Raw genomic sequence first — 15214 nt, 5'->3', positions numbered from 1 at the left:
TCCCTGTAATTCTCCTGCTGTGATACTAATAAACTGGCTGGCTGGAGTCGTCAGCCCTCACAGCCCTCCTGACCCCAGCTTTGGACTTTATTTTTCTCCTCTCTGGTCCGCCCCCTCAGAGTCCCAGTGTGAACCCAGGAAGAACAGGTGGTCTGGTTCGCCCTCTCTCATTTTCCTTCCAAAGGTCTCTCTTTGACCTTTAACCCAATGGCTACCTCTCCTTTTTTCTAGCTTCCCATTGGGATCCTCATCATTGTCTAAGAGTATTGTGTATATTGTATGGCAGTATTTGGTCCCTCCCATCACATGTGCCCTTTGGCAGTGCCAGGAAAATTTCCACACTCCAGCAGCCAATCATTGTTCTTATTGTGGAGGAGAAGACATTCCTGGGGGGGTTATTATGTAAGAAACTGTTGGGATTGGATTGTCAGCAGTTACCCAGTCCTGTCCTTTCCTCTGCTGCTACCTCTGCTCTGAACTGAGCTCTCAACTCTCAACATCAGCAGGATGCTAAGCTACTTCTTCCTCCTGAAGGCACTTCTTGCTCTTGGGTCCCTGGCATCCTGGGTAACTGCAGGAGAGCACGGTGAGCTATCATCTGGGGTCCTTGGCTAAAAGTAATAGAAAGTTTCTAGGGGAGAGATCATCTCCTGCCTTCTAAGGTTTCTCATTTGTGGAGCCAGTCATCACCTGGAGGAAGAACTGGATGGAAAGGTTGTCGGGACAGTAAGGATAGGTTGGCTTGGTTTTTGGTGCACTCTCTGCAGCAAGGAGTTAGGTTTTATAAGGATATACCTTCCAACTATCTTCTAGAGCTCATAAAATGAGGACGGCCACGCAACAGCCCCCTTGGTCTGTCTGTCTGTCTGTCTGTCTCTGCAGCACTACTGGTTTGCCTGTTTTTTAGTAGTCGTGGGGGTGTGTATCTGTGTGGCAAGGAGAGAAGGCCTGCAGAGATAATCTGCATAGGAATGCATGGAGATGCTGAGCTCCTCCAGATATGTTTGCCTCGCATTCCCTACTTTTTTATTTTTTAAAGATTTGAGTAGATGGCCGGGCGGTGGTGGCTCACACCTTTAATCCCAGCACTCGGAAGGTAGAGGCAGGTGGATCTCTGTGAGTTCGAGACCAGCCTGGTCTACAGAGCAAGTCCCAGGACAAGCTCCAGAGCTACACAGAAACTCTGTCTCGAAAAACAAAACAAAACAAAACAAACAAGATTTGTGTAGATGTTTCTCTGTTTGTATGGCATGTGTGTACGGGTGCCTACAGAGGTTGGAAGAGGAGTAGGATCCCCTTGAACAGGAGGTATAGGAAGAACATTAAGTGTTCTTAACAGCCGAGCCATCTCTTCATTTCTTCAGCCTCCACTGGTAGAGGCTGATCCCCATCTCCTTAGGCCTGGCCAATTATCTCAATTTCATATGAAATCTCTTTCAGTGAAAGAGGGACAGTGCCTTCCTGATCAGAACCCATGCAAATATCTGTGCCAACTTGATAGGTCATGTCCTGCTGGGCAGAAGTGCCACAGCACAGGCTGTGCCAAGGCCCACCAAGCAGACCTCATAGGGGTTGTTGTCACGAGGGGCAAGATCCCAGTGTGTTCTCGGACTTATCTCTTGGATAGATAGAACCGAGAGCTTCCCACGTTCTAGATTGTCTCCAGACACCTAGCTATGTAGGTTGCCCCTCCCCACTTCGCAGTCCCTGTCCATTCCGTACCTCAGCTCTCTGTCTCCTATCGGGAAAGAGAGCCGCCTTGATGATCCATGTCTTTTACTTTGGACAAGCTCTGTTGTGAAGGAAAGCCCGCTTAAGATAGTGGTTAAGACATCCTGGGAAGGTGGGTCGGTGAGATGGCTCAGCAGGTAACGGTGCTTCCTACCTCATCTGCAAACCCAAAGACTGAGTTCCATCCCCAGAATCTGTGCAAAGGTGAAAAGAGAGAACCCATTCCACAAAGCTGTCCTCTGAGCTCCATGTGCCTCCCCTAAAATGATAATAATTAAAAAAAAAAAAAAAGGCACTAAGGACTCAGGGATGTAGTTCAAGATCTCGATATGTAGCTCATTCTGATTTCATACTCAGGATCCTCCCGCTTTTGCCTCCTTAGTGCTGGGATTGCAAGTGTGTCCTACCATGCCTGGCCTTTTTTTTTCTTCTAAAGTCAGGATCTTTCTGTGTAGCTCAGGATAGCCTGGAACCTGCAGTCTTCCTGCCCCCTCTTTCCAAGTACTGGGGTTACAGGTGTTAGCTCACAAAGCCTCTAGCTGCTTTTCTCACTCTCAGAGAGCAGGCCACGTCTCCCCTGTGGCTCTGTTCCCTACCTCCTTTTGGTATAGCAAGGACTGTATACAAATGTTCCTCCTTGTTTCTGTAAACAGCTCTGATGCCTTCCCCGAAACTGGCTTTGAGTTATGGCCAGGTTCCCCACTCCTGGAAACACTTCTAAAACCAAGAGGTTTCTCTGAAGAGTCCTCCCCCTCCCTGCATGCTGTTAACCACAGCTGTCTTGTCTTGTTTTTTACTTTAAGCTGTCCTTCTTACCCCTCCCACTCCCATCCCAAGGCCTGATCATGGCCTCCATGGTCCTAGGTGTTCCTTCCCAATGGAGCTCATTTTGAAGGGTAATTGGTCTCAACTTCTTCCCCCTCTTTAAAAAAAATTAAAAACTTTATTTGCTTTTTTATTTAGTGTGTGTGCACCATCTAGGGCATGCATATGTAGGTCAGACAACAACCTGTGGGGATTGGTTCTTTCCTTCCACTATGTGGGACTTGAGGATCAGATTCAGGTCTTCAGGCTTTTGGCAAGTGCCTTTACCTACTGAGCCATCCCATCAGCCTGCTTTGTTATTTTAAAAATTATTGTTGTTGTTGTTGTTGAGACAGGGTTTCTCTGTGTTACAGCTCTGGCTGTCCTGGAACTCTATTTGTAAACCAGACTGGCCTTGAACTCACAGAGATCCTCCTGCCTCTGCCTCCCAAGTGTTATTTTTTTTTTTTTATTGCGAGTGCTGGGGATCCAAACTCAGGTCCTCAAACTCAGTTCTTCATGCTTGTTCAGAAAGCACTTTATTGACTGAATTATCTCCCCAACTTAGGCCTTTTAAAAAACGTATTATTTTAATCTGGATGTGTGTGTGCTTGTTCAAGTTTATATGCACCACAGGTGTATGAGTACCCTCATAGGCCAGAAGAGGGCACCAGATCCCCTGGAACTGGAGTTACAGACAATTTGGGAACTAAACCCAGGTCCTCTATAGGAATAGTAAGTGCTCTTACCCATGAGCCATCTCTCCAGCTCCTGTGTGTCTGTTTTTGAAACAGAGAGGAAAAGAGGTAGTCCCAAAGTTATTCAGAGACCATTCTGTTCTAACATGTGTACCACACGTAAGGCATGTCCAGCGCAAAGAGATGCTGTACATTTGGCTGCAACAAGAGATGTGTAGTCCCACTCTTCATACAGAAGCTGGGTAAGTCCCACTCTTCATGCTCCATGGGCAGATTAACTTGCTCCTTTGTCAAACATACACACACACTGTCTGCTGCCAGGGTACTAAATCATTCCCTGATAAGTGGTTTCAGTTTACTTTGAGAAACAATACAAATGCCAGCTATATTCTGAGAACTGAACAAAGACATCCAGAGTACCCAAGTCACGAGTACTGGTTGGATTAGTCCTAGCCGAGTAGGGCAGGATGCCAGGAGGTCATGCCACCTATTCTCCTGTGGAGGCCAGAGTAGGAAGTTGCTGACTAATTCCCAATCCCCACGTTAGTTGAGAGATTCTCTACTAAAATGTACCCTAAGAACCTATACAGAGACAGCAGAATAGAATCTTGATGTCTGCAGAAGACGGCATACACTCTCCTATTCACCTGCTTCTGAGACTTTCTGCTCTCTCCGCACACATGCGGGCTAGTGTCTTGTTAATAGTTGAGGCAGATTTTCTTTTATTCTGCAGTGTTAGGGAGGCTTCGGAAAGAGACCCCTACTTCCTCTAACAGGGTCATCGTGACCTACTTCTTTACTTATATATCTTATCTTTTCCCCACAAACATCTATTGGATGTTTATTGTTTGCTACATCCAGTGATGAGTTCTGGGTACACTGTCCTGGACAAAGCATGCAAATAAATACATGATTTTGAATTGTGATAAGGATAACAAAGAAACAATAAAGGATGCTGAGAGAATAATGGGCACACACATTGGGTTGGGGGCTTAAGGAAAGTATGTCTAGGGTAGTGGCATTTAAGCTGCAGCTGGGAGAAGGAGTTAAAACCAACCAAGGGAAGGGTGTGACTGGATATGGAAGAGAGAATCCTTTGTAGAGATCTTCAGAGGACAAGTCACGTGCATGGCTAGGGACAGAGACGGGAGATAATGCCAGTGGAAGATAGCGACCTTTGACACCAGGGAGGTGGCAGTGGGAGTGGAAAGATGACGCATTTCCGCTGTGGCCATGCTTCCCTGACCGTTCCTTCACCAGTCACTCAAAGAAAGTTATTAGAAGTTGGTGGTGTCACTGGGTGGTGGTGGTGGTGGCGGCGGCGGCGGCGGCGGGCGGCGGCGGTGGCCGCCTTTAATCCCAGCACTTGGGAGGAAGAAGCAGGCGGATCTCTGTGAGTGCAAGGCCAGCCTGGTCTACAGTGATTTCCAGGACAGCCAGGGGCACATACAGAGAAACCCTGTCTTGGAAAACCAACCAACCAACCAACCAAACAAACAAACGAACAAAAAAAGAAAAAGAAAAAAAGAAGTTGGTGGTGGTGTCTGTGTGGAACTAGTTGTTTTCCTGCTATTTTAGATTTTTCATGGCTACTTGTGCTTGTTTATACTTCTCAGTATTCTCATGATCACATTTCCCGTGTCTCTTCATTCTCCAAACTCCTTTTCTGGGAGTGATGTTAGATGTATACATTGGCTTTTGGAGAACTAACCCAGATATAATATGCAACCTTATGTCTGCCTGTTGCTCAGACTTTAGGGTGTTTTATAGATTTAAAATATTTCTTGATACGTTTTTTCTTGGGTGGCTTATTTTCTGAAATGAGATCATTTATTACTTTACTTTTGTTCTGAGACAGAGTCTCAGGTAGCCCAGGTTGGACTCCAATACTCTGTATAGCCAAGGCTGGCCTTGAACCCCTGGTTTTCCTGCCTCCACCTCCTGAGTCCTAGGATTACACACATGCACCAGCAAACCTGGCTCTTTCCTTCTTTCCTTTATGTCCTTTCCTCTTTTGCAGACAGAGCCTCACTGTTTCGTTCAGGCTTGCCCGGAGCTTGTGACTCCCTTGCCTCTGTCTCCTGAATGACATTCTGTTGTCTGCAGAGACTGGAGCCAGCCTCTCACCTGAGAACACAGTGTGTTAGGGTTGCGAGTGTAGATTTGGGTTGTCTGAGACAAGTGGATCCCCAGGCAAGCCTCTCATGCTTCTCTTTCTGTTTCTTTCCCTGTGAGGTGGAAAGAGCCTGGAGAGTTGTTATAATGAGTTAAAGGGTGTGTTAGTCCTTCAGGATACATTAGGTTCTTTTCTTTAGGCTCCTAGGGCGGGGAGCTGGGCTATAACATTCTCTCCTCCTCCTCCTCCTCTTCATGCCTGACCTTTTCTACTCCTCTTTAATAGTCTGTCTATGTAGCATACGGTGGCTTTGAATTTTCAGTCCTCCTGCCTCCGCTTCCCAAATGCTGCAATTATAGGCACATGTGACACTGCAGCGGGCCCAGGAGTACAATAGTCCCTCTTCCCCACCCTGCTGATCACCCTCTCTCTGAGACCCTGAAACTCCACAGCACATGTCGTCCTTTCTCTCCACTGTATCTCCCTGGGGGCAAGCTCCTTTGCAGTACCTAGTGGTGTCATCTGTAGCTGGTTTAGACAGCTGTCTTGGACAGACTGCTCAGAAGAGAGATGAGAACATTGTAGTCCTTGTCAGGACGCTCAGTTCCCAGCTCTCAGAGCAAACCTGGGAATCTGTTGTGGGCAAGGCACTCACGGTCAGCTTGTAGCGCCTCATACAATCTTCTCAGTGTTGGAAGCTCAAGTCTGAATTGTGGGGGTTGAGGGTGAGGCTGCTGCCCAGGTGTGGTACCTTTGTGAGCTACTCTGGCCTTTGGCCAGTAGAGATGGGACTTCCTTTTCCCTTGGGGTTGGTTAGGCAGGCAGGCTGGAAGTAGTCTGAAGATCCCAGGGAGCCCCCAGGCTGAGCAGGACCTGGTAGAGTTGAGTCTTTAACTACCTTCAGCATCTATAGTTCCTTCTCTAGAGCAGGGTTGCTCTTGATGACACTGATTCCCAGGAAGTTCTCCTTCCTGAGCTGTGCAAAACCTTTGACATCCTCACAGGTATACTGTAGCAGAGCTGGTCTGTTTGACGAAGGCGGAGTGCCTGTCAGCTTGCCTGAGGCAGACACTGGACTGTGCTCTCAGGGATAAGTTCTGGTCTGAACGTGGCCTGTGGTGACTCTGCTGTTTGCTCAGTGGGCTTGGGCACTTTGAATCTCCCCTTTGTCATCTTCACAGCGTGATGACGGAGTCTGGAGGAAATGTATTTGAAGAGTCCGCATTCTTGCTGCCAGGTAATGCTCAGGACCTCCAACAGCTAGTCCAGTGCCAGCTGGTCTGTTTCCCTCTCCACTCCGCATTTTGACCCGCCCACTTACTCATCAATCACTCATTTACACTGCGTGGAGAGTCAGCCCTACCTCGCATGTGGGTACGGATGGTGAGCAAGCTCCCCACCTTTGGTGGAGGGTTGTGAAGAGGGAGCCGAAACGACAGAGGCCGTGAGGGAGGGGAGAGCTTTGTTCCTAATGAAGTGAAAGGCTATCAAAGAGGGTGGTCCAGTTGAGGTTGGGGAGGGGCAAGGCTCAGAGTAGGGCAGCATTGCACTTCCTTCCCAGATTTTATTCTAAGCGCAGACGGAAGTAATTAGAGCCAGTGAGTTGGTTTATCGGGTAAAGGCCACACAAACCCGAGGATCTGCGGTCAACCTAGTGGTGGGAACAGAAGACTGACTAGAAGTTGTTCTCTGAGCAGCACAGGCACACTGTGGCATTCATGCATTCACAATCACACACACACACACACACACACACACACACACACACACACACACTAATAAACACGAATTAAAAAATATTTGTAAAGAAGTACCTGTTGTTTGAATCTTAGATGGTCTTTTAATAAAAAAAAAAAAAAACCCAGAGCCAGATATCAGGGTGAAAGCTGAAAGATCAGAGAAGCAGAGCAGCCAGCCACTAGTTCTTACCTCTACGAAATCCTCAGTCTAAAGAGAGTGAGTTCCTGTTTCCTCATGCCTTATCTACCTTTCTCTGCCCTGCCATATTACTTCCTGGGATTAAAGGAGTGTGTGCTTCTCAGTGCTGGGATTAAAAGTGTGTGCCACCACTGCCTGGCTCTGTTTCCAGTGTGGCCTTGAACTCACAGAGATCCAGATGGGATCTCTGCCTCCCGAGAGATAGGATTAAGTGTGTGTGTGCCTGATCTCTATGTCTAATCTAGTGGCTAGTTCTGTTCTCTGATCCTCAGGGAAGTTTATTAGGGTATACAATACATCACCACAAATACCTAAGCCATGTGTGGTGGAAAGGCTCATAATCCTAGCACTGGGAAGGCAGAAGCAGGAGGATCAGGAGTTCAAGGCCATTCTCAGCTACATGGTGAGTTTAAGGCAGTCTAGGCTGCATGAGACTTGTCTCAAAAAGTCAAAAAAAAATCATCATTGAGGGGAGTCTAAAGAGGGAGAGGTCTATTCCAGTTTTCACTTTGAAAAGGCTGTTCTGGTGTGCAAAGAATGGAAGATGGAAGACCAGATGAGCAGCCATCATGGCAGACTGGGTGAGAGATGATCGTGGTTTAGGCGAAGGAGCTCACCATAATGCTGACGTGGAAAAGCAGAGACCTAAAGGCAGTTGACAGGACCAGGTAAAGAAGTAAATGGCTGTGGACACTGAGGGGTAGGGCGTGTCAAGGATGGTGTGAGGTGTCCATCTCAGGGGCAGGGTGGCGTGATGCTCTTTGACAGAAGGGGGTTCCCAGGGAGGTAAAACCCTGAAGCTGATGCAGGACTAAAGCCCATTTACTGAATACAACTTCCCTGCTTTTTGGTGATAGGTGGGGTGTTGGGAGGGTGCAGATGGAGGGTGGGGGTGATAATCCCAATTCTAGCTACCAGTCCTGTTTCTTGTCCTGATCCCTGGCAGCATAATCAGTTGTGAGCTTATTGAACCCCACACTTTGGAATGGTTGAGTTCACATAGGTTAGAAGAACCAAGAAATTGAGGACAGAGCATCCTATCCAAAGGCATCACAGGCACCATGTTTTGTTTTTGTTTTTGTTTTCTTTTTTTTTGTTTTGTTTTTTGAGACAGGGTTTCTCTGTGTAGCTTTGGAGCCTGTAGCCCAGGCTGGCCTCGAACTCAGAGAGATCCGCCGGCGGTGGTGGCACACACTTTTAATTCCAGCAGTCGGGAGGCAGAGGCCAGGCTGGTCTACAAAGTGAATTCCAGGACAGGCTCCAAAAGCCACACAGAGAAACTCTGTCTTGAAAAAACAAACAAACAAACAAACAAACAAACAAAAACAAACAAAACAAAACAAAACAAAATGAAGATGGTAGGGCTGGAGAGATGACTCGACTGTTAAGAGCACTGGCTGTTCTTTCAGAGGACACAGGTTCAATTTCCAATACCCATATGGTAGCTTATAACTGTCTACAATCCCAGAAGGGATCTAATACTCTCTTTTGGCCTCTTTGGGCATTAGGCATGTGTGTAGACATACATGCAGACAAACACTCATACACATAAAAATAAATAAAAAGGGATATGAAAGTATGGGGTTTGGGGAAATGGCACAGTGGTCAAGAGCACATACTGCTCTTATAGAGAACCTGAGTTCAATTCCCAGCACCCACATGGCAGCTCACACCTGTCTGTAACTCCAGTTCCAGGGCTTCTGACAACCTTACATGGACATACATGTGGGCAAAACACCAATGAACATAAAATTAATAAACAAACAAAACCCCAAACAAACCACCAAACCAACGAGGATGGCATAGTCTGACTTAGAGGTAGTGAAGTCCCATTGAGTCCATGTGTTTGAGCTGACAGGAATTGTTTGACATGGATATGAAGGACGATGGTAGTGCTGAGCAATGGTCAAGGGGATGTGATCTGATCCTCAGGACCCCAGCCTGCCTCACAAGGGGTCTACTCCTTGCTTTTGAAATTTGGCAAAACTCTAGGGAGCTCAAGGGAAGCTGGGCTAGGAGAGAGCAGAGGTAAGGTCTCTGCTGTGTCTGAAGAGCAGAGGAGCAGAGTCTCCCGGCCTTCATCCCAGCAGAGCTAAGCTTGTGAAAATGGCAACACCTGGTAAGTATGGTGGCTCTCCTTTTAGGTCCATTGTGTGACACTGTAAGAAGCTGGTGACAGTGCAATTTTCCTCTGGGGTGATTGCTATCCAGCTCTCTCAATGGTGGAGTAAAGTTTATTTTTGTCAAGTTGTTGCAGTGTTGGCCAAGAAGATGATGAGTAGGTGCAGTGAGATACATCAGGTAGTTACAGTAACCATGTTTTCCAAATTAAACAATCAGGGCATGTAGTTTTGATATGACATCATAACAACACAGAATATTCCTGTGCAGGAAAATCCCAGAGCACAAGACTAATATGGTTCATCTTTGGGGTCCAACACTTGCTCTTTCCATCATGGCAGACTCCCTGGAGCCAGCCATGTGTCATCATACATAACCTGTTGCTTTGGAGGCTCTGGGCTAGGCATGTTTTGGTTTTCTACGAAACTTAATTGTTCATTGCCTCCACATCTAAAGAACTGGAATGAATCATGGTGAATTAGTTTTGGCTTGGATGCAGTCTTCTTTGGGTGTGCCTGCTCCCGGGGCCAAGCTGCCTGCATCTTGTAAGAATGGCGTGGTGGAATGTAATTCATTGCAAGTCAGGGTGCTGAGTTTGTCCTGCTTAGCCGCCAGCTTCCTCTAGTTCTAGGTCAGCCCCATGCTCCTCTCTGGATTTTGTTATTGTCACAGCAGTGACAAAGGGGCACATCCAGAATGTATTTGTCTACGGACAACAGAACATTGACAGAATAACGATTCACTATCCTCAGTTTACAAGAGTTGTGAGGTGGATGTTAGAGCTGCCATGGCAACTCAATGATGCTACCAAGAAGGAAGCATCTCCCTCTCTGGAAGGAAGCATCTGCCAGTCCTCGACTTGGTCCTCATGCTAGTGGATTCTTCCTACTGCAAAGAAGGCTGCCTTACGTCTCCACAGCATGTGTGGCTTTGGGAGAAGACAGAAGTGAAGTGGCAGTTTGTATCAAGAATACAAAAGCAGGGGCAGGAGAGATGACTCAGTGGCTAAGAGCACTGGCTGCTCTTCCAGAGGACCCAGGTTCAATTCCCAGCACCCACATGGCAGCTCACAACTGTCTGTAACTCCAGTTCCAAGGGATCTGGCATCTTCACACAGACCTACATGTAGGTAAAACACCAATGCACATAGAACAAAAATAAGTTATTAAAAAAGGATACAAAAGCATCTTATTTTGTGGTCACCTCCAGTTGCAAGAGAGTTTGGAGGAAGCGAATCATTTGGGCCAGACTCATTGCTTCTCAGACCAGACCTGGGGCTTTATGAATGAGTCTCATTTACAGTATAGCAAACTGTCCCCAGATATAGTGACCAGAGACAATAGTTAATTCCTCATCACATCTGTGAGGGTGGTCAGGTTCTACTGGATAGTTGATCTCCCCATGTGGTTTAGGTGAGGTCATTTATACATGCAGCTGTGAGCTCAGTAGAGCTGGAATGTCTGGGATGGTATTTCTTACTTACTTCTTTGGTTTTCTGAGACAAGGTTTCACTGTGTGGCCCTGGAACTTACTCTGTAGATCAGGCTGGTCTCAAACTCACAGAGATCCACCTGACTCTGCTTCCTGAGTGCTGGGATTAAAGGTGTGCGTCTAGCTTATTTATTTATTTTAATTAATTAAGCAACTAATTTGTGTATTTCTGCATATTTGTGTGCATGTGCACATGTCTGTGGAGACCAGAAGTCAACCTGGAGTATCATCCCTCAGGAGCTGTCTACCTTGTGTTTTTTGAGTCAGGGTCTCACTTGCTGATTCGCCTAGGCTGACTGGTCTGTGAGCCCTAGGTGTCTGCCTGTCTCCACCATCCTGCTGCTGCACCATGCCCAGTCTTTGGCATGGACAGTGGGGACCAAATTCAGGAAAGCATGGCAGGCAAACATGGCCCCCGAACCTTCTTTAGTCCCCGGGAATGCATTTCTCCTATGCTCCCTGTCTGTAGTGCATCTCATCACGCCGCACTCCAGCTCAAGCTGCTTTGCAGCACCATGCCTGGCTTCGGAGAGGGGTATTCCAAGAGGACAGGCTCCTGTGTGCACCCTGTTTCTGCTTGCACCATGCTTGCTAGTGCCCCTCTGGTAAAAGCAAGTCATAGGGCGAAGTGTGGGAAGGGCCTTTGCCAGGGCACAGATCCCAGGAGATACAGTTGATTGGGGTCAAACACTGTATGTTTGTCACAGTGCGAAGGAAGGGAGAGTGAACGTAAGGTCTGCCATTCATTTGTTTGCTGTGGTGGATTGGAGCTGAACAGTGTTTTTTTTCATACTGCCAGCACCAAAGCCAGTGTAGTTCATGGCCAGAGAAGTAGAATGAATGTGGAATATTGGCGTGTATTGCATGTTAAAAATCTATATTTACGTCCACTGAGAGATGTATTTCATGTTCCTGGCTTGAGCACATCTGAGTTTCGATGCTTTGATTCTATGGCAGAATTAAGTGGTGGATGTCCTGCTGACCCTCTTCCATGTGAGGAGCTCTGTGATGGGGACACATCTTGTCCCCAGGGACACAAATGCTGCAGCACTGGCTGTGGCCACGCCTGCCGAGGAGACATTGAGGGAGGTATGTTGGTTCTTTGGGAGGAGAGTCACAAGTGCCTGCTGGGTGCCAGGTGAGTTTAGAGGAGTTTCCTGTGGACACCTTCCTGGGGAGCCAGGTGTCATCTTTACCATCCCCCGGCCTCCAACCCAATGCAGCCCTTTCTTCTAGGGTTAAAGGTCAATGTTGGCATGGAAAGAACTAGAGGAGGGAGGTGTGGTAACAAGGCTTCGGTCTGGGCTCTGCTTTGTGCCTGGGGTAAATAATCCCCTCTTTTGGGGTCTATTGCCTCTGTCCAGTAAAGAAGTTGCACACTATCACTGTTTTTTTCAGATCACTTTTTGTTTGTTTTTGAGAAAGGGTCTCATTATGCAGCCTAGGCTGGTCTTAAACTCAGAGCCCTGGCTTAGTCCCTATGTGCTGGCCTTACAGGCCTGAGACACTTATTGGTCTCAGATCTCTCTCTCTCTCTCTCTCTCTCTCTCTCTCTCTCTCTCTCTCTCTCACACACACACACACACACACACACACACACACACCCCATAATAACCCCCCCCCCACTGATGCACAAAGCAGGGGCATCAATCTTCTTCTAGAGTGCCAGACCAGGCAGTGACATGGAACTTAATCATAGGGAGAAGGCAGGACCTTGTCTCTCTGCATTCTACCAAGCTCTCAGGAACTGGCTTTGGGAGTTTGACACCTCCCATGTCAGAGGTGTCTCAGCCCTCCAGCTTCCCTGCCTCCAGCCCCATTGAGTTGGGAGTCGGGGTTGATTCCCCTGGAACCTGAGTCTAAAAGCTGTAGGTGGGAATTTGGGAAGAGAGGAGCCAGCTCCTTGTGTTTTTCCTTGTGCTGGTGTTCTCCCTAGGGCGGGATGGTCATTGTCCCAGAATTCTGGTGGGCCTGTGTATTGTCAACTGCATGGTGGATGAGAACTGTCAACCTGGGGAAAAGTGCTGCAAGTCAGGATGTGGCCGCTTCTGCGTCCCCCGACTCCAGCTGCTCCACCTGCCCACGGACTCCAACTTCACCAATGGGTCTACACCTGAATCAGGTGAGGATTGCCCATGATGATCTTTGGCCAGCTATGAAGTTAACAGGTTTCACTGCTGTTAACACTCCCCTGTTAGCTCCTGGGAAGGCGGCTTCTGAAGGCCATGAAGAATGTAGTTAGAAGGATCATGAGTCATAGATCACACCCCTCATATGGACACTGTGGGATTGCCATGTTTACAGTGGGTGTGGCTCTCTGGTGAGGTCTTTCTGGGAGAGATAGGATTTGATCCAGGCTCTAAAGCCTAAGCAGACATGACATGTTCCAGAGGGTGGGAATACATGTGGTGTGTTGGGGCCATGAGGGCTGGGGGCAGGGCAAAAAAAAAAAAAAAAAAACAAAAACAAAAACAGAGCAGATACCATTCCTATTTGATAACAGGAGATATGAGACCAACTTCTAAATCATAAGAGTCTTCAGAACTAGTTAGGAAGTCCATCGAGGCTCCCCAGGGAGGAAGGGAAACAGCTGGGTAGCTGGAGCTGGAAAGGTACAGCTGTGACCTGAAATGTCTTCTCCTTGCAGAGTTTCAAGCACCCTAGCTGTTCTGACTTGTCTGGAATCTTCTGGAAGCCAAGAAGGGGTGATGTCCTGGGGCTTGTGACACTCCCACAGATATCAGGTCTCCTCTCTGCCTCTGCTGCCTGGAGCACACAGCAGCCCTGGGGACAGGAGTTTCTCTTTCTCAATAAAAGACTGGCATGGACCCTCTCGTCTGTATTGTGTAGGGCCTCAGATGAGGTGGGGAGTGAGCGGGTCTACCTGTGCATGGCTTTGGCATTGTGAAGCCTATGGACTAAAGGAAGAGAGCGGATTTTTAAATGTAACATGTATGAAGAAGAGTATTAATGTCCCACGTGAAATGACTAGTTAAATAAACTAGCCATTGCATGGAGTTCTAGTAAAAGAGTTATGTGTAACACCTTAGGCAGTCTTATATGAGTTTAGTCATCTTTGAAATAATACATCCTGACTTGTTTGATGCATAACAAGGTAAAACAAATCTTTTCTTTTTAAATGTTAAAAAAATAGTAATTGGTGTGTGTGTGTGTGTGTAAGTTGCATGTGCACAGTGAAGGTGTAGCTTTCTTTCAGACCACAACTTTGAGGAGTTGGTTCTCTCTTTCCATTGTGTGGGTCCTGGGGATTGAACTCAGATCATCAGGCTTGTGTTCATTCCTGTCTCTTACCAACGTCACCACACATTTAAAAAGGCTTTCTGCTTTCCTCTTTTGTTTTCTGTCAGATATTAAAAATGTCACTGTCTTACACCAAGTGTATTACAAGATAGTTTTTGTTTGCTTTTTTGCTTTTTGAAGTTTGTGTATCCCAGGTTAGCCTCAAATTTCTATATAGCTGAAGCTGGCCTTGAACTCCTGATCTTCTTATGCATACTTCCCTACTGCTGGGATCGCAGGTGTGCACCACCATCTCCTGCTTTGGTTTTCATCTGTTATACTCAAGGTGTGTTTCCACTGTGGGTCTTAGCTGAGGGTGATCTTTGGCATGGTTTCCGATTCTTCCACCTTGTGGCACCAAACAAGTCAGCATGTTACCTCCAAGAGCTGAGGTTTCCTGGAGATTGGAGTGTCACACATAACTCTTTACTAGTCCTCCATGCAATGGCTAATTTATTTGACCAGTCATCTCATGTTGGACATTGAAACTCTTTTACACACACACACACACACACACACACACAGAGTAATAAATACAAAAATGTTAAGTGAAATTCTGGATATTACTGTGTTGAGAACACTCATTTTTCTGAGTAGACATGTGTTGGAGTTGGCTGATCTGATGTCAAGTGGCTACATTGTGCCATGAACTTTATGGTGGCTGGCCCATAAAGTCATGACTCTGGGAAGGGCTAATATCTGATGGACTACTGACCAGTTGCTGAGATCCCTCATCCACTGACTTGCTTATCATTTTATTGTTTACTTAAACATCAAAATAAAAAAGCACGCGGTTTTTCTTTTGAGATGAGTGTTGCTTGTGTTGCTCAGATTGGCCTTGAACTCACGGACTCAAGTGAGTCTCTTGTCTCCTGAGTCCCCGAGGGCACGGCACCGTGTCTAGCTTTATGCACATAATTAAAATCAGCATGAATAGAGACTTCAGCGAGAGCAGTTGAGGCTGTCTGCCTTGGGAACCTTCAGATGCTGTAAGGTCGTTTTCTTTCAGATGAGA

The 15214-nt window shown here is 47.0% G+C and overlaps 1 protein-coding gene across 1 annotated transcript; it reads left to right on the top strand.

Annotated features, from left to right (window-relative positions):
* The first annotated feature begins 20 nt into the window (after positions 1-20).
* Positions 21-14996, top strand: Wfdc3 (WAP four-disulfide core domain 3). Its single transcript, XM_028868460.2, is given in 8 exon segments — positions 21-586; positions 1441-1571; positions 3332-3404; positions 3407-3479; positions 5395-5400; positions 11864-11988; positions 12836-13021; positions 13547-14996. Coding segments are annotated over 8 exon segments (690 nt in total). The 5' UTR covers positions 21-507; the 3' UTR covers positions 13564-14996.
* Positions 14997-15214: the final 218 nt, after the last annotated feature.

The sequence above is a fragment of the Peromyscus leucopus genome, chromosome 4 (genome assembly GCF_004664715.2).
Source record: "Peromyscus leucopus breed LL Stock chromosome 4, UCI_PerLeu_2.1, whole genome shotgun sequence".
In the NCBI taxonomy this organism is placed as follows: Eukaryota; Metazoa; Chordata; class Mammalia; order Rodentia; family Cricetidae; genus Peromyscus; species Peromyscus leucopus.
The sequence above is the reverse complement of the archived record's forward strand: the minus strand, read 5'-3'. Positions and strand labels throughout refer to the sequence as shown.